This window comes from Lotus japonicus, chromosome 6 (genome assembly GCF_012489685.1).
Source record: "Lotus japonicus ecotype B-129 chromosome 6, LjGifu_v1.2".
Lineage (NCBI taxonomy): Eukaryota > Viridiplantae > Streptophyta > Magnoliopsida > Fabales > Fabaceae > Lotus > Lotus japonicus.
Window position 1 is genome coordinate 11,828,606 of NC_080046.1, and position 21,718 is coordinate 11,850,323.

Here is a 21,718-nt window from a genome sequence, read left to right on the forward strand (position 1 = left end):
AGTTGAGTATCTCACTCAGCGGCAGGATTTTAAGCAAGAACAACGCCTGGAGGCGGAGGATGTAGTTGAATTCCAACCTTTTGTTCCAGCCATCACTAGGGTGGACATTCCAAAGCACCTGCAAACCATGACATTAGACGCCTTTTCGGGCGAGTCTGATCCTATGGAGCATCTTAGATATTTCAATACCAAAATGGTGATCGGCGGGGCGACGGATGCGGTAAAATGTCGATTATTGCCTTCCACGTTCAAGGGCATGGCGATGCAGTGGTTCATTCGACAACCGCCCTTCTCCATTGATAATTTCACTGATCTGTCCACTAAGTTTCTGACTCAATTTTCCGCCAATAAAACCACAAAAGCAACAATGTTTGATCTTATCAGCATACATCAGCAACCAGGCGAGAAATTAAAAACCTACATGGCACGCTTCAGCAAGATGGCGGTGCAGTTGGAGGATGAAAATCCAGATGTCTGTTTGGCGTCATTCAAAAATGGCCTTCGGGCGGGAGATTTAAATAGAGACTTAACAAGGCGACCGGCGAAGGATATGATGGATCTTCGCGCTCGTGTTCAAGAGTTCATATTGATCGAGCAAGATGATCAGAAGAAACAAGAAAGAGAGGAAGGACGCAAGCAGTCTCAATCTGGCGGTGTTTCACAGGACAAATCTAAGGCGGGGAAGGAAACCAGGATAGCGCAAACCCCCCGTGTACCAAGACCGGGACCATACCAAAACTCTAAACCTGGCTTTCAAAATACATGGCACAGAAATTCACAAGGTCCCACTGCTGCCACAGCTGGTCAGCCTGGTGCTTCGCCAACGCCAGTCCCACTTACTAAGTTGAATGCACCCTTCAGTACCATTTTAAGGGCGGTTGGGCAGACCAACGTTGTGCAGTACCCACCACCCCCACGGCGGCCGCCAGCTAACGTGGACACCAATAGGTGGTGCGAGTACCACAAGGCGTTGGGGCATACGACAGATAATTGCTGGAATTTAAGGCGGGAAATTGATCGCTTGATTAAAGCTGGCCATTTGGCAAACTTTGTTAAAGACACAGCAGCGCCGGAGGTAGCTAAAATCACTCAAGGGGACAAAGGCAAAGGTAAAGAGATAGTTGAAGAGTTGGGCGATCCTGTTGGGGAATGCTCATCTATTGCAGGAGGATTTGGCGGGGGTGCAATTTCAAGTAAGGCTAGAAAACGCTACGTGGCGGCAGTACACTCAGTACAGGAGTCGAACGAAGGCGAGTGTTGGGTGAATCATTCCCCTATTATATTTACCCCTCAGGATTTCGCGCATGTAATTCCCCATGACAACGATCCAATTGTGGTAACAATTAGGGTTAACAATTATGTGACAAAGAAAGTATTCTTAGACCAGGGATCTTCGGCGGATATCATCTATGGAGACGCCTTTGATCGCCTGGGACTAAAGGAATCAGATTTGAAACCATACAGGGGAACTTTGGTGGGATTCACAGGAGACCGTGTCAGTGTGCGGGGATACGTCGAAATTCCGACTGCCTTTGGAGAAGGAGAGTTTGTCAAGAAGTTTCAAGTAAAGTACTTAGTATTGGCGTGTAGAGCCAATTACAACGTACTCTTGGGGCGAGACACCCTCAACAAGGTCTGCGCGGTCATCTCAACTGCTCATTTAACTGTTAAATATCCCGCCTGCAACGGGAAGGTCGGGATATTGCGTGTAGACCAGAATGCAGCAAGGGAATGCTATTTGAGAAGCGTGGCGCTCTATGGGCGAAAGGCCGCCAAGGAGAGCCATCGAATTACAGAAATCTTCCCACAAGAAGGATTTAGCTTGGACCCAAGAGATGATGCTGATGATTTTCGCCCACAACCGCTGGAAGAAACCAAGCAGGTGCAAGTCAAGGACAAGTTTCTAAAGATTGGCAGTGGTTTGACAACAGAACAAGAGGACAGACTAATCACCCTTCTGGGTGATAATCTAGATCTCTTCGCATGGACCATCAATGATGTACCAGGGATTGATCCCAAGGTGATCACTCACAAACTAGCCATACGACCAGGGGCGACCCCGGTCATCCAACCAAGGCGAAGAATGAGTGAAGAAAAGAACAAGGCTGTACAATTAGAGACTGAAAAATTGATCAAGGCCCGCTTCATCCGTGAGGTACAGTACCCAACGTGGCTCGCCAATGTTGTAATGGTCAAGAAGGCCAATGGGAAATGGCGAATGTGCACGGACTACACGAGCCTGAACAAAGTGTGTCCCAAAGATTCGTACCCACTTCCCAATGTTGATAAGCTTGTGGATGGAGCTTCAGGGAATGAACTTTTAAGTCTCATGGACGCTTATTCGGGCTATAATCAGATTATGATGCATCCCTCGGATGAGGAAAGTACAGCATTTATGACCAATCAGGCGAACTATTGTTACAAGACAATGCCTTTTGGTTTGAAGAATGCAGGAGCTACGTACCAACGACTCATGGACAAAATTTTTTCAAAGCAAGTAGGCAGGAATATGGAGGTGTATGTGGATGACATGATTGTAAAATCCGCCAGGGCTAGTGATCATGGTGGCGACCTTAAAGAAGCGTTTGATCAGTTAAGAACATATCAAATGAAGTTGAATCCTGAGAAGTGTTCTTTTGGGATCCAGGGAGGAAAGTTCTTAGGATTTATGTTAACATCAAGAGGAATAGAAGTGAACCCAGATAAGGGAAGGGCGATCTTGGAGATGAAAAGCCCAACAAGTGTAAAGGAGGTTCAGCGTTTGACAGGGCGAATGGCCGCCTTGTCACGTTGCTTGCCAATGGCGGGTGACAAAGCGGGCCTCGTTCTTCACATGTTTAAAAAAGAATTCAAAGTTTCAGTGGACAGAGGAATGCGAACAAGCTTTTACCAAATTGAAAGAAACATTGGCCACATTACCGGTACTCTCCAAGCCAACACCAGGCGTTCCATTAGTGCTCTATTTAGCGGTTACTGACAAGGCGGTAAGTACGGTGTTGCTCCAGGAAGAAGGAAAAAAGCAGAAAGTTATATATTTCGTGAGCCATACTTTACAGGGGGCAGAATTGCGGTACCAAAAAATTGAAAAGGCGGCTTTGGCGATTCTGAAAACTGCAAGGCGCCTCAGACCTTACTTCCAAAGTTTCCAAGTCAAAGTTAAAACTGATGTTCCCTTAAGGCAAGTACTTCAGAAGCCTGATTTATCAGGGCGATTGGTTAGCTGGTCAGTTGAGCTATCAGAGTATGACATACAATATGAGCCAAGGGGCCAAGTCACAGTCCAGAGTTTAATTGACTTCGTGGCGGAATTAACACCCACTGAAGGAGAGAAGACTCAAGGAGAATGGGTCCTGTCTGTGGATGGATCCTCTAATAACACTGGAAGTGGGGCGGGAATAACAATCGAAAGTCCAGATAAAATGATCATTGAACAGTCTCTCAAGTTCGAGTTCAAGGCGAGCAATAATCAATCTGAGTACGAGGCTCTGATTGCCGGCTTAAGGTTGGCCATTGAGTTGGGAGTCCAGAAGTTATTTATCAAAGGAGATTCGCAGTTAGTGGTTAAACAAGTGAAAGGCGAGTACCAGGTGAAGGATCCGCAACTGTCCAAATATTTGGAAGTGGTGCGCAGATTGATGATGGAGGTCAAAGAAATCAAAATAGAACATGTCCCGAGGGGACAAAATGAGAGGGCTGATGTGTTGGCGAAGTTGGCAAGCACAAGGAGATTGGGCAACTACCAGACAGTCATTCAAGAAACCCTGCCTCGCCCGAGCATTGATTTGGTAGAAATAAAGTTGAAAGCTGTAAAGTCAGTCAGTGAGGGCGAGATATCTTGGATGGAATCGATTAAGACCTTCTTAGAGAACCCACCAAAGGAGGATGATTTGAACACGAGAACAAAACGCAGGGAAGCCAGTTTCTACACACTAGTGGGTGGTGAGTTGTATCGGCGAGGAATCATGTCTCCTATGCTCAAATGTGTCGATATCAAGGACGCCCTCGGAATAATGGCGGAAGTCCACGAAGGTGTGTGTTCTAGTCATATCGGCGGGCGATCCTTGGCAGTTAAGGTGATAAGAGCAGGATTCTATTGGCCAACGATGAAGAAGGATTGTTTGGAGTATGTTAAGAAATGTGAAAAATGTCAAGTCTTTTCTGACCTACACAAGGCTCCACCAGAAGAATTAACAACCATGATGGCGCCTTGGCCGTTCGCCATGTGGGGGACTGATATCTTAGGACCATTCCCTGTGGCGAAGGCACAAATGAAGTACATCATCGTGGCGGTTGATTACTTCACTAAGTGGATAGAAGCTGAGGCAGTGGCAACTATCACGGCCGCCAAGGTCAGGAGCTTCTTGTGGCTAAGGATTGTTTGTAGATTTGGGGTCCCCAGGGCATTAGTAATGGATAACGGAACACAATTCACAAGTAGTGTTACCCGAGAATTTTGTACAGAAATGGGAATCGAGATGCGATTTGCCTCTGTAGAACATCCACAGACCAATGGGCAGGCTGAATCGGCTAACAAAGTTATCCTGAAAGGTTTAAAGAAGAAACTGGATGAAGCAAAAGGGCTTTGGGCGGAGGAACTACCAGGCGTTCTTTGGGCATACAACACCACGGAACAGTCAAGCACAAAGGAAACCCCGTATCGTCTAACTTATGGAACTGACGCCATGCTCCCAGTGGAAATTGAAAACCAAAGTTGGCGAGTGGCTCGGTTTAATGAAAATGACAACGGAGAAAACTTAATAGCAAATCTAATCATGCTGCCCGAGGAACAACGAGAGGCTCACATAAGAAATGAGGCGGGAAAAGTGAAGGTGGCAAGAAAGTTCTCAACAAAAGTAGTGCCAAGAAAAATGAGGGTAGGAGACTTAGTGCTCCGAAAAAATACAATACCCGATAAACACAACAAACTTTCACCCAACTGGGGCGGGCCTTACAGGATTATTGGCGATGTTGGAGGAGGAGCTTATAAGTTGGAACAACTAAGCGGTCAAAAGGTTCCACGAACATGGAACGCCTCTCATCTAAAGCAGTATTTTAGTTAGTAGAAACAACAAATGTAAATGAAGTCGCACTCTTTTTCCCTTTCTTTGGAAAGGTTTTTAATGAGGCGACATTTGTAATGAAGGGACAATTGTTCCCATACGAAAGAAAATTAATGAAAAGATCATTTCAACAGAATCGTATATATTTTTTAAATTTTTATTACGAGTTCATGCAATGCAAATCGTATCAAGGTATGCAATACCGCGAGTAAACCTTTCGGAATAAGAAAGTATCGCCTTCAAAAGTTAAAAGCCTTGGCAATTCTAGTGGCCACTAGAAACCAAGCCTCGTCGAAAAATCGGCTAAGGTATGTAAACCAAAATAACAACGAAAGTTGGACACAACAACGAATGAACTTAAAATGATATCCATTTAAAGTAGGGAAAAGAGGGCGACACCCATACATGATTTGGAATGAAAATAAAAGACAGGGCAATGCCCAAAGAAAAATTTCAACTTCATAAAATAAAAACATTCAAGCTAGGTTCTCGTTGTTGGCGTTGTTGCCCTGGCTTGTCCCAGCTTTGGGATCTTCCTTCTCTTGATCCTCATTCCTGTGCTGCTCATTCCCATCCTCGCCATCTTCTTCAGGCTCACTCTCATCATCGAATTGGGGAAGGAGGTCGAGGCTAATGTCATCATCACCAACTACTTGACCATCCTTGATCTCCTTCAGCCACCCAATGCGGGAAAGATCAAAGCCCGGCTCAACTACACTGATCTGCTCTTTGGCCGCCAGAAAGCCTTGAGCATATTGGAGAGAAGCACGCCCTAAGATGGAAGCATTCAGGCGATCATATTTCTTTTCCAACTTCTGATATTTGGCTTGAACGGCAGTGTGCTTGTCATTTATGGCTTCTTTAAGAGACTTGGTCTTTTGAAGAAGCAGGTCCGAAGCAGCCAAGTCTTCCGTTAACTTAGCACACTTCTCCTCAGCAGATTTCAGCTTTTTGTTGGCAGTCTCAGCATCAGTTTTAGCCCGCTCATAGGCTGTCTTGTAATCAGCTGCCTTCTTCTCAAAACGGTTCTTGGCTGAGATCAACTCCTTCACGCACTGAGCCATCCCCGCCACAGTACTGGCGGCAGAAAGCGCGTGATGGATCGCCATGGAAGCAATGTTGGGGGGACCTTGACCGGAAATGTCCTTGTGAATCCGGTTGTCAAAAGTACGGGTCATGAATTCCAGCCCATTGAAGTGAGGATCCGACAAGCTCAGCAAGGGGGGAGGAGCCTCGCCACCAATGGCTGAACTAGGGCCAGCCTGGCCAAATGGAGTTGATGGGCGGTTGATCAGCGAGCTTGAATCTTGTTGAGGGGGCGGGACATTGTCATGTCCCTTCTTTTTCTCAGCTGGATGACCTTTTGAATCAAGAGTCGATTGGTGGAGAGGCTTACCACCAGCAGCACCTGAAGTTTTTTGACGTTTAGGGTCCCTGACGTTGTCAGAACCCGAGGTACCTTCATTCTTCTTCTTCTGCTCAGTTTCGGCGGCCCTCTTCTTCGCCGCCGCAGCAGACTGGGCGAGGTACTCCTTCATCTTGAGTGGGTTCGCGTCAACCTTGCCTTTTCCCATCGTAGCTGTATGGAAAACACCAATTAGACGAGATACATGAACAAAAAGAAAAAGAAGTTACGTACAAAGATTATAAACTTACTAAAAAATTGATTTAAAGTGCCGGATTTCGACGCCTCAATCAAGTCGTGACCGGAAATTACTGGTAGTGTGCGGAGGTAATCGGCGATGCCTTGTTCAGATTCATCTAAGGCGTCGTATGAAACGGATATTTTTCGGCGAGGGTTCTTTGTCCAGTAAAAAGGGAAGAGAGGGTTATTGTCAGAATCTCGGAACAAGTTCTTTATTTCGGGCGACTCCACAACTTTAAGTATTTCTTCTGCCATACTTTGTAATGGCTTTTAAGGGCGGTGAACCGACTCATGTTCTTACGGGCTAATAGTGGAACCCATTTCACAGAAGTAGGTTTAGTGGTGACTGATTTATAGAAAAGGAAGAACAAAGGATAGGTTGGAGTGAAACTCAAGTGTTCACAAAGAATTTCAAAGCAGCGGAGAAAACCCCAGGCGTTGGGCTGGAGTTGGCAAGGCGCCACATTCAGAAAAGAAAGAACGTGACATATAAACGGCGAGAAAGGAAGTTTGATGTTCAAGTCTAAGAAGAAATAGCCATAAACAAAGAAAAAATCGGGCGATTCATCGGCTGGTTCTTTACGCAACAGAACACAGTCATCTTCGCCACATGGGAGGACATTCAGCAAATGATCTTCATTATTCGAGGTGGCGGGATCTATCTTCGTGAACCCTTGAGCAGATATTCGAAGCGAACTAATGCTTCCAACGCTGCTCCAGATAGAATGCAACAGACATTTATCTTCAACTAAATGCACATCAGAGCGTCATTCAGGTGAAGACAAATCTCCATTAGAGGAGAGAATTGAGTCTACAGAGCCGGCGGGACCGGAATCATCATGGGTAGAAGGCGAGGAATGAATTTCAATTATAGAGGGGGCGACAACTTCCTCCTCCGTGGAGGGTGAAGAAAGTTCTAGGGAAGAAAGGCTAGCGTTTGGTAAAGACATGCGAGGCAGTTTCATAAAAAGAAGAAAGAAGACGAGCAAACTAAAAGTAAAAAGAAGATGAACAGAGTCAGAGAAAAAAGAAGCAAACGAAGAATCTCAGGAAAGAGAAAAACTAACCAGGGGAAGAACTGTGGATTTGAGAAAGGAGAACGTCGGAGATAGGGGAGCACCGCGCAATGACGACGGCCGGAGGAAGAAAAGGTTCACCGGAGTTCAAAAGAGAGAATGAAAGCTGCGGTGAAAAGGTTTTCAGAACAAAAGTTTTAAGAAAGTGAAAAATGAAAAGTGAAAAGGGGTTTTTATAGAGAGAAAGGAGGAGAGAGAATGAACGGGGGAAGATCGTGGGATCGTGGGGTTTGAAATTCGAAAAGGTAGGAAGCGAAAAGACATTACTCCTCGAGACGCACAACTGAAAATTGCATTTATAACAAATGATGACGAAATCCCGGAAAATAAGGATACGTGCGTCAGTTGAAAAGACGTGATTGACGGTTATAACTAATGGCGACATATCTTTGAAACGGCAACAAAGGTGGCGAAGCGTGAAAATGGCGATGAAACAACGAAAGTAAAATGGCGATGAACGAATAAACAATAGAGGCGAACTACTGGGTAACATGATGAAGACATTTCGACTCAATTACTCGAGTCTCATGTCTTGGGGGCATGTGGACTGGGCGGGACATAAAGAAGATTATGTCCCGCCCAAAATGAACAAATAACCATTGAAGATAGCCATGGCGGGAAAGGCGACACGACGAGCTTCATTGCCCCCCTTAGATGATGGACCCACAAGCCAGCTGGAAGATTCCTTTGGATTTGTCTTATATGTACAGGGATTTGGGCCCTGATTGTCAGGCCCAAATATAGGAAAGATCCATATCATGACCACCCCCTCTATAAAAGGGGAGGTCACCCACTTGTACGAAACTAACTTTTTCAGCATTTATGAAAATATTCCTTTTATGGTAGTTTTGCTATTTTAGTGCTCTGCTAGGGTTTACTTTTTGTCTTTCTCTTACGTAAGCTTGCCCTAGTACAGAACATACTCTAAGTTCAAATATGACAAATAACTACAAATACTTAAGTCTCAAAGTTTCAAAAAGTTATCACTTCGACACTAGCACTCCAAGTATGGGTAAAATTATAAAAAAAATTATTATTATATGTATGGATTCTGGGTTGGGTTGGATGGATTTGAACTGAATCCGAAATCCGATCCAAACTTGGTTGGGTTGTAGTAAAATCCATCCGATTAACCCGATTACCCGATCCAACCCGCATTTTTTCTATTGGATCGGATTGGGTTGGACGGGTTCATTGGATCTACCCGACCCATGTTCACCCCTAGTGAAATCAATACAATACTTGAAAACCTCCTTATGGGGTTCCAAGTGCCGTGTAACCGTGTAAGTGTATAGGGGCAGTTAACAATGAGAGGAAATAAATTATACTTTGGAAATAAAAATCTCAATTATTGTGAGCACATAAATTCCAGCTATTTTAAAGTAAGGTACAAACTAAGTCGTCATTCGTCATACTATTAATTAAATTGTTTTTATTGTCTCCGAATGATAGATTAATTAGAGTTAGGGATATATGAGTTAAGGTGAGAGGTTTAGGGATTAATTTCTAGAATGTACAATTTATCTTTCTAATTTAAAAAAATATTTTTATTAATTTTTTTTAAAAAAGTAATCATTATGAATAATATATATAATGATTTAATTTATTTTTTAAATCCCAACCAAAATTAATCATTGACTTGTGAGTGATGTAATAATGATGTTTTCTGCTGAAAATTATGTTATGATGAGGATAGTTAAAAATTATATGCATATTTGCAACTTCTTCAACAAACCAACAACAGGATGGCCAATTTCAAAAAAAAAAAAAAAGGATGGCGAAATGATAATAAGCATGCATGTAATATATAGGTAGTAATTAAATAAGTCCAAGAAATTAATTTAGTATGCCTACCTAATTGCATAGTATAGATCTGCAGACTGTGACTACTGTCATGGATCAATTTAATATGAACCTACGGAAGAAAATGAAAAGGCAAGTGATGTATGCATGCGTTCGACATTTATTGGATGTGATATGACACTTGGTATATATCAACCATGCAATATTAAAAATTTGATCTTAATTGAATAAGTTTTATTCCGTCACTATAGTTTAATTAGTTTAATATGGTGATAGATTATTTTAGATTTGGTTTTGTTTTTTACAATCTAATTTTATATTTTTGGTTCTTATTTTTACATGTGTCCAGAGCTCTTATAACCCGGAAGGGAAAAGAGATGCTTGTGGGGGTCGTGTTTCGGGATAGTCATGGTCAGTTTTTTGTTGGCTATTCAGTGACTTTGGGGAGCTGCTCCATAGTTAAGGATGAGCTTTGTGAAATTCTGCATGGGATTAAGGTTAATTGCCAAGGGCAGAGGTTTCTCAAAAGTCTTGATTGAGAGTGATTCAAAGGTGGCGATAGGGCTAGCTGTTGAACAAAGGTTGTAGAGCTACCCATTCTTACAATCCTTTGGTGGAGGAAATTATGCGCACCTCATTGGCTAGGACCATAATTTTCATTGGAGGTTGTGTGTGTGGGGGGGGGGGGGGGGGGTTCGGGACAGCCATGGTCGTTTTTGGTTGGCTATTCAGTGACTTTGGGGAGCTGCTCCATAGTTAAGGATGAGCTATGGGAAATTTTGCATGGGATTAAGGAATCCTACCAGGCCGCTACAAAGCCTCAAAAAACAGAGACCCAAAGTAGCATCACCATCTTCCCCTTCAACGCCTCCAACACCTATGTCCTCACCTCCATGGATGAAGTTAACGACGAACGGGACAACCACGCATATATATATCAACCCCTCAAAGCATCCCTCGACCAAGCAAAACCAAAAAAAAATACCATGAGACCACAAAATTGAGAAGCAACACGTGCTCAACCAGCGGGAATTCCTCATCCACAACTCATGAGACAAGAAGCAACATAAGCTCAACCAAGCGGGAATATCTCAGTCTCAACTCAACCTCGTAGAGCAGTCCCCACCTTGCGAAAACAACCACCCAACAACAAAAGGGGGAAACCCCACCGTCAGGGGAAATCACCTCCGAAAAAGAAAGAAAGGTCATCTACGAGGAAACATCCAAACTATTACCAGAAATTTTCATCAAAGAGCTTGATTATCCTCATGGCTAGCCAACATGGTCATCATGAAATGGTCTAATGCAAAATGGAGAATGTGCACGGATTCCACTGGTTGAACAAGCGTTGTATGAAATATTTATATCATTTACCAAACATCCATTGGTCAGTTGATGGGGCTTCAAACTTTAATATTTTAAGTTTCATGTATGCTTATTCGAGTATATAACCAAATCTCAATGCATCCCATGGACAAAGAAAAGCATTTAGGGCTAGTAGATCTAATTTTTGTTATAAAATTATACCTTTTGGTTTGAAACATGCATACGCAATCTCTCAAATTGATGGACCATATTTTTTAGTCTCGAATAGGGCGTAACAATGAAATTTATGTGGACGACTTGGTTGTGAAGTCGTTCAGATAAGAGGTTCATCTGATGGACTTCCAGGAAGCCTTTTATGCAATACAGATACACAACATGAAGCTTAAGCTCGGGAAATGCACATTGGGGGTTTAAAGTGGAAAATTCCTTGGTATTTAGAGATATTGAGGTGAATCTCGATGAATGTCAGTTCATTATGGGCATGAAGAGCCTTATTTTTTGGTACATCAAAAAAATGAGGAGCCTTATGATTGTGAAGTAAGGATAAAATATGTACTACATACCTTTAGGGCTTGTTTGGTACGATGTATTGTATAAGGCCTGATAGTATAAGGTCTGATCGTATTAGGCCTGATAGGATAAGGCCTGATAAAATTTTAATACTATACAGCGTTTGGTCATACACTGTATAATTTGGTGGCAACATTGGTGGTGTGGTAGTGGTGGTATTGGAAGGTGATGATGGTGGTCGTGGTGGTGGATGGTCGTGGCGCCGGCGGTAGTGGCAGTGACAGTGGTGGTGGATGGTGGTCTTGGTGGCGGCGGTGGCGGTGGTGGTGGAGGGTGGGGGCGGTGGTGGTGGTATGAAGGTATCAATGATGGTGGAGGGTGGTGGTGGTGGCGATAACGATAAATAGAGCGTGGTGGCGGCGGCGACGGTAGTGGCGACAACGGTGGTGGTGGAGGGTGGCTGGGAAGGTGGAGGTGGCGGCGAAGGTAGTGGTGGTGGTGGAGGGTGGTTGTGGTGGTGGTGGTGGTGCCGGCGACGGTGGTGGCGGCAGTGACGGTGGTGGTGGTGGTGGAGGCGGTGGTGGTCGAGGGCGGTTGTGATGGTGGTGGTGGCGACGGTGGTGTGGTGGTGGAGGTGGTGGTGATGGAGGGTGGTTGATGTGGTGGTGGTGGCGACGGTGGTGGTGGAGGGTGGTTGTGGTGGTGGCGATGGTGGTGGCTGCAGTGACGGTGGATCAAGTGAATGCAGTTAGTTCCAATAGAAAGATACAACAATCAACCTTGTGCAACTCTTAGACAAAGAAGAATTAGAGTCCACTATGAGAAGCATTTAGAGCTAACATCCTAGCATGAGAAAATTGTTTAGTGCACTGAGCACACAAGCAAGTTCATAGGTTCTGGGAATCATTCACTCAAGAGCAACTAAAGTCGAACATGCATTATTCATTGAGACTTCCAAAGGGTTGTAATGTTGGCTAGGTAAAGCACATGGTAGGTGGTCCCTAAGGAAGACTAAGGTTGCTACACAAAGTTGAGTGTGGTCCTATTTGAAATTCCGGAGCTTTCAAGCTATTGATACTTAGCACACAAGTCTCTTAACCCCTTGTTATTTCAGAACTTTTTTTTCCTCTTTTTGTTTTGGAACTCCACCCTCACCATGGAGTTCATTTTCTCTTTTGACTTTTTACAATTTTTTTCTTTGGGGCAAGAGACAATTGCATTTTTTATAAACTAGCTCCATTAAGAGTTAAGAACCACAACTCCCGATTGAATCCAATCAATCATCCAGCCCAAATAAACAAGGTAACAATAAAATCTCCATAAGGCTCAAAAGGGTCGACTAGGGACAAAGATGTTATAAAACAAATTCTGAAGTCCAAGAAAATCTACCAGTCTCAAAAATGCAAGTCTCATAGAGCTACTCTCAAGGGAGGAAAAAATGAAACACAAAACCAAGAAGTGCAAGTGAGTCAGGATCCTCCAGGGAAATTATATAGTAAAGGGTCAAAGATGGACCCTTGTGGACTCACATCAACTCTACCCTCAAGTCAACACTTAGAAGATCAAAGTCTCTCCCTCTCTTTCCCAAACATACAATCACTCCCCAAAGGAAAGCACAAAGTATCCACTTAAAAACATTTTCAAAACCAACAACATGTGAGTGAGCAAGACTTGGGAACATGTCATTTGAGTATAAGGAATAAAGACCAAGGTACAAAAGACTCCCTAAAAAAAATGCATGATAAAAAAAATAAACAAAATCTATAAAAGAAAAATATGCAAAAAATGCATGGACTAAAACTTAGAGTAAGAAAAGAACCTCCTTCCAAGTGATTGAGTGCTTCCAAGTGTTCTCCACTTTTATTTCCTGAAAAACTAACAAAAGAAACAAAAACGAAAAAAAGAAAAAAAAACATGGGTTGTCTCCCATTCAGCCCTAAGTTATAGTCTTTGGTAGACTAAACTTCAAACTCGTAACTCAAACCAAAAATCACAAACAATCCCCGGCAACGGCGCCAAAAACTTGTTGTAAATCCGCAAGTGTACGAACCCACCCGGTTTTAAATATCGAACCACAGGGATTGTGAGTGAAAAGATTCGGTTTAAGCCTTGAGTATGAAGGTTTGTTTTATTGAATTAGAGATATGTCGAAGTAGTAATAAGGAAAAGGAAAATAAAAAGACAATTCAGAAAATAATATGCTTTGGGTTCTTGTTCAACTAGTCAATTTAAGCACATCATTCTAAGCACGTGAACTCATGAATCTCTCCTTGATGATATAGCCTAGTTACTCACTTATTGATTCCTCACATAAGCAATTCTCCCATACTAAAAGCTAAGCCCAATTCCTTGTGTACTTAGTCATTTATATGATGTTTTAGATCATGCAAATTCAGCCCATCAAACCCCAACCCTTCCTCTATTCCTAGTAGCCAAGATAGAAAGGGTAATCCCAAATCGATTCCCTAATCTATAACAAACTTCCGTTCTGATTATAGAAAAGCATAAAGCAAGCATGCATACAAGCTTAGATTGAAATTTAGAAAATGGGATTCAAGGAAAGAAGAAGATCATGTGGGAAAGAACTTAAGATTATAACTCAAATATGAAAAGTCTTACATGAAAACAAAAGCATAAGAAGAGAGTTCCATGCTTGGCTATGAACCTGAATTACAAGCTTGGAAGCCTTCTCTCACTCTCCTAGATGTTCCTCTCCTTCTAAACTTATGTAAAAATGGAATGGGTATCAAGAATTACAAAAGAGAACCACTAAAAACCTATTTATAGGCAAAATGGACGAGTCTGGGCGCTCAAACGCTAGCCCAGGGCGCTCAAGCGCCAGACTCAAATTCTGGCAAAAACACCTACTGGTTAACTGGCGCTCAGGCCCCAGACAGGGGCGCCTGAGCGCCAGTGCTCGCCCAAAAACTCATTAAACTTCATTTTAACTCCACTTTATTGCCTCCTTCAAGTCTCCAAGCCTCTAGACCTTCCCTCTTCAGCTGTTACAACCTGAAAATTTGATGACAAAGCTAGAGAAAATATCAACAAACTTAAAGGTCAGTTTTGCACAAAGGCTCCAAAACAAGTGGAAATTGCCTAAGACTCCTAAACTCTAATAAAATGCAACTAAAGCCCTTATAAAACTACAAAATTACTAAACTAATGAAAATGTACAAATAAAAGTAAAAATGCATGATAATGCATGAAACGCTACATGAGACACACGAAAAAGACTCAAAATAAACTAAGAAATGACCCTAAAAACACTACTAAATCCGGGTCATCAAGGTGGTGGTGGTGGAGGGTGGTTGTGGTGGTGGCTGCAGTGACGGTGGTGGTGTTGGTAGTGGTGGAGGCGGTGGTGGTGGAGGGTGATTGTGGTGGCGGTTGATTAAATATATTGAAGTAGTTTATACATTGCACTCTTATCATACCTTATCCATCATCTATATGGTGGATTAAATAATCCATCATTTTGATGTATAAGAGGAGATTGATGTATAAGCTTATACAATACGATGTGAGCACCAAACAATGGATAAGCTCATAATGTATTGTATAAGCTTATACTATCATGCCTAATACAGTGTATCAAACGAGTCCTTAATATCCATGTGGATACAAGATACATAATCTGATTACTTGCTAAATTTAATTACTTGATGACAACTAATACATAATCAGGTGCTGAAATTGGTGGGAGGCTTCTATTGTGTCTGTTTACATCAGAGGTTCTTTTGTGTTGGTTCATCCCTGCTGCTGCAATGTTATGGTGAACTTGGACTCGGGGAGGGGTTTTATTTTCTAGTTCTCCTTGGAGATTTCATCTTGACTTCAGGAAATCTGTACTCTTTTTCCTTCACCAGGTTTTCCCAAGAGGGTTTTTCCTGGTAAGGTTTTAGTGAGGCGAGATTACTATAGTCTTTCTCCTTGGAAGGGTTGGGGTTCTCTTAGTTAGTGGGAGGCTCCTTGATTCTGTAAAGTTGTTACAATTAGTTTTGTTTTTCTCCTTCTCTTCTCTACTTATATTGGGTTGAATTACCCCTTGTACTTCATTTCAACATATTCTTCATTGCTTATAAAAAAAGTCTGAAATTGGTAATTTCTAATTATGCGATTCAAGCAAGTCACACCTCACATCTCTTTTCCCCATGTAACTCTAGTTTTGCCACATCAGAAATAGAATGTCGTGTTAATTTTCCAAATCCATTCACTCATATCAGATATCACTGTACTTTTTCTTCATCATCTTGTTACTTCTTGAATTATTTCCACAATGTTGTATGATTTTGCACTGGAACTCCTAGTGATTGTGTAATCGAATAAACGTTACTCCGTCTTTGAATATTCCTCTACGATTCACAGAAACTCAATCATCACATTAACACAAGCAAATATCACAAGAACTACGAATCTGGATCATCTCCAGCAATTATTTATGTCCAGCCCCTCCAGCAACAATCTTAACCGTTAGATAGATCTTATGGTACAGAAGATTAACTGCAATAAAAAACCTAAGAAATAATTAGACATTAAATTACAATCGTTTGAAGCATCTAACGGTGCAAATCACATTTCCTTCTCCCTCACATTCCTGCGCACCTCTATCTCCGTGATTCCTCTGCTTTTCATTTTTGCGTTTCTTTCTCCATGACTCCTCATCTCTGGTTTTCATCTTTGTTCATGTGCCTTGTGCAAGTATCAATTCCAATTTAATTGACACAATTTGCCTTACTTTACTAATTCCTATTCATACAATTGCAATCTTAAGCTTATTGTTATGTATGTCAAAATAGTGAAAAAGAGGTAAAGTTGCACAGACTACAATGGAGGGTCACTATGGAGGGCGTTGAGGTTGGGTTCTCTTGCAAGGGCAGAGAGGAACGAGGGAAAACGAACGTGAGGCTCATTAGGACTTTTTATTGATTAAACTCTATTTGATTTCAAGCCTTTATATTGATCTCACAGTTGACATTAATTTTCAAAATATAACTAGCATAATTTTAGTACTAGAATTTTCAGAACCCTTAGATGCATCTGACAGTCAAAATTGCTGCAGGATGGGCTGGATGAAAGTCCTTGCAGGAGAGGATCATGATTCCAAGAACTATAGAGAAACATATTTCCACATGCAATTTAATATGTATTATTTGGCCATTTTTACAAAAAAATAGAAAATAATATTTTTCTGCCTATATATGCCATTTCCACCATGCCACTCGCGGCTCTAATCCAGATTACTTTAAACATATATTTTAATTGAATTGAAATTGAAATTGAAATTAATGAGAAATTAGATTGGAAAATGCTTAAAGGCACGAGCCTTTTACGTACGACAGCGCACGAGATTAATATATTAATACTTTTTAAATTAAAATAAAATAGATTGAAATTTCTACATCATTATCATCCGTTCTACTTCTTCCTCTCTTGTATCCTTCTTTTTTTTTTGATAAGCCAAGTCTCTTGTATCCTTCTGAGATGCGAAAGAGAACAGTGAGGTCTTAGGAGGGGAAGACGGCGTCGCCGCATAGGAGCACTTGGCAACGGCGTGGTTCTCCGGCGAAGGGTTCAAAGACAACACACTAATAATAGTGAATGGTTGGGTTTCATGGTAGCCATTTGTTATCAGGTGGGAGCAAAACCATGGCAAAGTAATGGAATTGACAGATGATGAAGAGGGGACCGCATGAACATGGTGCTGGTGGAGGAGAAGCTGCGTAAGAGATGGTTGTTAAAAATCTATATTTGCTTTTAAGAGCTCATCCTCCAATGAAAGGATCTTCTTACACAGATTTGCTTGCTTCTTCACACAAATGAAAATCCCTCTTTTTCAATTTTTAATTTTCCAAAGATTGGCTTGATTTTTTATGACAAAAGAAAAGGTGGGTTTGATTGATGAATAGTGATGGAGGAAGGAAGAAGGAAGAGACTAGAGACGCAGATGGGGTGAGGACTGAGGAGGGTGTTCATAAGGGCACGTGCAGAGAGAGAAAGAGTATCAATTATGATGACTCGTGCTCACTCGTGCTATTTCCATCGTGTCAAATAGCATTACTCAATTAGATTAGAAGAGTGTTTCAAAACAAAAAGACTAGAAGAGATTTAAAGTATCTGAAAAGATTGTATAAAACAATTAAACAAAAGAATCACAATTTTTTCAGTCAATGTATCATGAATGCATTACATAATTCAAGTAAAAGGAAAATAAAAAATGTTTTGATATAATCCTATTATTCTCCTCTTTTTGTCATTAATCAAAATGAGGGGGAGACAAAAAAGTAGTTCGCATCTCAAGTCTACTTTTTTTTCCCGAGGAAATACTCAAATTCATATTATAAATGTAAGCGATGAGCGAGCTAGTTCATTAAAAAAAATACTTCATGTGGTTACTATTTGTGTAAAATGTCGGATGTGTGGACTAACTTAATCGACATTTTACACGATCAAAGACCACGAAGTTTGCCTAATACTTACACTTTCGGTCACGAAATTCATCATTTACTCAAAAAAAAAAAAAATTGGACAATCATTTACTCAATTTCAAAGATGCAGGTCTACTTTAGTCAAGCCTTCTTTTTCTTTTTTTGTTCAATAAAGCCTTTTTTTTCGAGAGGGTGATTCTTCCGATGAAGTAAAATATTTGCTTTGGGTGTATATGTTATGGGCTTGTTTATATTGCTTTTGCTATTTGGGCTTTGTCATTTGTACTTTTTACCCAAAAAAATTATCTGCATATGGAATGTTAGTTTTTCTAGTTCCTAAATTTGCCGCTGGATTTTGAACAAAAAAAATGGGCCGCCGGAAATTGACACAATTGAAAATCATTTTGAGAATTCTTTTGACCAAAACTTTTTTTTTGAGAATTCTTAATCACAGACTTTTGATGAAGGAATTAAGGAAATTCCATCAAGTTGGAGTCAATTAGGCAGTAAAAAAAAAACACCTAATTAGTTTACTTTTGTCATGATAACCGGTTTTATCTACCGTGAGTCAATTGCAAAACTGATTCACGTGATGGAGTTAATGTTTTCACCATTAGAATTCTTTTTTTTTAAAATTCAATGGTTGGGATCAATTAACATTAAAAAATCATTTGTTAATACCTCTTTCTATGCCTACACCATTATTCTCGGTGACATGTTAACTTCGGGCACCACCATTCCGGTGAGAACAGAGAGAGTGAATTGAATTGAGCATTGAAGGCCACCTGAACAATGACATCAGCTACAACTGGTGGGTGGTCGAGCAGCCGATCTTGAAAGATGCTCGATGGTGATGGCAATAGAGCTTCTAAAAGATACTATTATGGGAGATGAAAAATCAGAAATATTTTTGTCTCGTCAATAAAATTTAAGGGTACTTTTATCCTTTAAAAAACTACTCCACGGTGGTTCAGTTTGCACAAAACACACAGTAGAGGCTGAGGCAGCCATGATATTCATATGGTTTCCCTTAACCACATTATTTTTTATAATTACCCATCAAAACATGACTTTCCCACCTAGTCCATAAAGTACTGCTTAAGTGATGTGACCTATATCCTTCAAATTGTTGGGGTCTTTTCTTTAAATGTGTTTGACAAGTTGAACTTTGGAGGAGAGCAAAGGGATTGGAGAGACATTAAAAAGTCATTTCCTTATTTGTGAGTTTTTAAAACAAAAGAAGAGTTTGGAGAATTTTTGAAAACCCTAAAAACCCCTCCATAACTCTTATTCAATTGTTTTATCAAGTTCTCCAAAATTAAAAAAGTTTAAAGCAATTTGGAACTTACAAATTGGGAAAGAACCTACCCTCTTCCCGCACAAAGTCTTCCCCTCAAAGTCTCCTCATCTCTGCTCTAAATAGTCAGAAACAAGGTGACCCCTAATGTGGACCACTTTTAAAGTGGTCTAATTTTAGATCATTTTTTTAACCTGCTATAACAGGTCAACACATCTTTTTTTAAAGAAATTTAATATATGACAAATTTTTAATGATATTTTTTCTTAAAAAAAATAATGTGTTGACCTGCTATACTCGGTCAAAGTAGGTGGTGTAAAATTACACCACCTAAAAATGATGCATAATAGGGAGACCCTAGAAACAAAGTCTATGTGAAAATAAATGGAGTAATGTTTCATCCACACCTCTCTTTTGAGGTGGAGAGGTGGAATGGTGAGAGAGATAGGAAGAAAAGAAAAAATAAGAGAGAGAAAATATGAGATGTGATAGATGATAAGATGAGAGAGAAAGAAATAGAAAGAGGTGGAAATGAAGTGCTTAAAAAATGAGGTGTGTATATATCATTACTCAAATAAATGTGATGGTGAAGAGAGGGGTGACCTGTGACCAGGTCAAGTCACTCACTCAGTCTGCAGCCGTAGCCCCCACATTTCAGATACATGTTTTGTTTTACAAATGACAAATTCAAATCTTTGTGCTCATCCGTGCACTTTATATAAGATGGAAATTATATGGTGTGTATTGCTTTTACCAATATGGTGATTTTTTTTTTGTCAAAGAAAGCTTGTTCATTAATAAAGGGCTGTAAACAAGCCCAAGCCAATAGGCAATACAAGAGGCCCAAATTATCACAAATATGGTGATAATTAGGAGTAATGAACCAATTCCTTTTTTTTTTCATAAAAGACTTGTGAAAATAATAAAAAAAATACTCGATTTAAAGGTAAAGATGTCTCGAATATCTAATAAAAAAATGAAAAGCAATTTGTCAAAGCTCCTGGTGAGGGAGCCCTTTTATATCTGTCTAAGGGGCTACAGTAGTCCCATGTAAAGCCATGAGTGCCTAGACGACTCCCTGTAGTGGGATCTCTCTAGACTCCTGTTGTGTCCTCAATGATCTGACGGCTAGGGGTTCTCAGTAACCAGGGGTTAAACCTCGAGCCTTGTCCCTAGCCCTCTATAGCTAGAATCTAAGGTCAACGATGGGATGTGTGGGATGATTCGGATCTTAATTACTCTGAACTGTCGTTAGCCGATCTTGACGCGATCGTCTCTTGGAGTAATTGGTCGAGCGCGATTGTCTCGAGTCACCAATCAAAGGTGCAAGATGGTGAAGGGGGTGGACGACCTTTCCAACTCCCAGAATAATAGTTCCCTAATTCTGGTCAACAAAAATTGTGGAGCTTGAACTAAGGTGTTGGTCGGTCTTCTCGACTTCAAGAACAATTATTATATAAATTTCATCTTATAATTATCATATTTACCATAGAGCGCAATGCAGGGAAAGACCATCCCTATTTTATGTGATATGATTGATTGAAAAGGATGTGGGGATGATAGTCATGCATGGATGGATGGATGGATGGTTGATGGTATGAATATCATGTATGTTTGTTGCGCCGTAGCCATATTGCGGTTTTCTTGATAGCCTAACCTAACTAACGCCTTCTGCGCTGCACTATAAATAGACAAGACCCATAAAGATAAGGAGATCAAACCATTAAATGATAAAGAAAAAAACAAAAGTGCTAGTTCAAAAAACCGGTGCAATCAGCACACATAATTAACCTAACATGCCGTGATGCTGCCACTTGGCGCCCTGTGTTGTGTACTCTTTTTTCTTCTAATAAAAGCAAGTGGGGTACGTCCCTTCACAAATAATTGCAGCACTGTTTTAACTTTTAATTTTTAAAAATACAAGCACATGTGGGAACCCTCTTGAAGGAAGCACAACTTTTTTTTTTTTACAATGTTACACAATTTACTTTTTACCTCCTATCATAAGTAAATCTAAATTAACTTGAAATAAAATTATGAAGTATATTATTATTTGTAAAGTTATATTTCTCATATTTAGATGGAGTATATGTTGAGAATCATGTGTCCGGTGTCTCACATTGTTATAATATTTATGTTGAGAAATCTCACATTAACTAAAAATATGATAAATGTCTGTTTTAACTTTTAAAAAAATGCAAACACACGTGGGGGCTCTCTAAGAAGCATAACTTTTATTTTTACAATGTTATACAAGTTACTTTTTACCTGCTATCACATATAATTTCTTTATTTTCTTTTGATTAATCCAAATTAACTTGAAATAAAATTATGAATTATATTTTTAAAGTTATATTTCTCATATGTAGATGGAGTACATGGTACATCTTGACTCGTAAGGATGAGAATAGAAGTATGAACTGTCAAAAAATATTTATTGGGAAAGACAATTACAATTTCTAAAATGAGTGAGAATACCAATCAAAGATGAAAAATGTGCCGTATAAGACACAATGAATGTACTATTGAATTCTGAATTATGTACCACTAAACAATGACTCCACTTAAATGCA

General features: G+C 40.6%; 1 protein-coding gene across 1 annotated transcript; it reads left to right on the plus strand.

Annotated features, from left to right (window-relative positions):
- The first annotated feature begins 377 nt into the window (after positions 1-377).
- On the plus strand, positions 378-21,608 carry LOC130724914 (uncharacterized). The gene is made up of 3 exons (XM_057576180.1): positions 378-2,765; positions 20,693-20,753; positions 21,515-21,608. The coding sequence occupies exons 1-3, from the start codon at positions 422-424 to the stop codon at positions 21,606-21,608; spliced, it is 2,499 nt and encodes an 832-aa protein (XP_057432163.1). The 5' UTR covers positions 378-421.
- The last annotated feature ends 110 nt before the right edge of the window (positions 21,609-21,718 follow it).

Bases quoted from the DNA above. Each gene is read 5' to 3' on its own strand.
- LOC130724914 (XM_057576180.1), top strand. From the start codon at position 422: ATGGCACGCTTCAGCAAGATGGCGGTGCAGTTGGAGGATGAAAATCCA. The intron at 2,766-20,692 runs CAGGGCGAATGG...TTGATTGAAAAG, and splicing joins AAAGGAGGTTCAGCGTTTGA to GATGTGGGGATGATAGTCAT. The intron at 20,754-21,514 runs GTATGTTTGTTG...TCTCATATGTAG, and splicing joins GTTGATGGTATGAATATCAT to ATGGAGTACATGGTACATCT.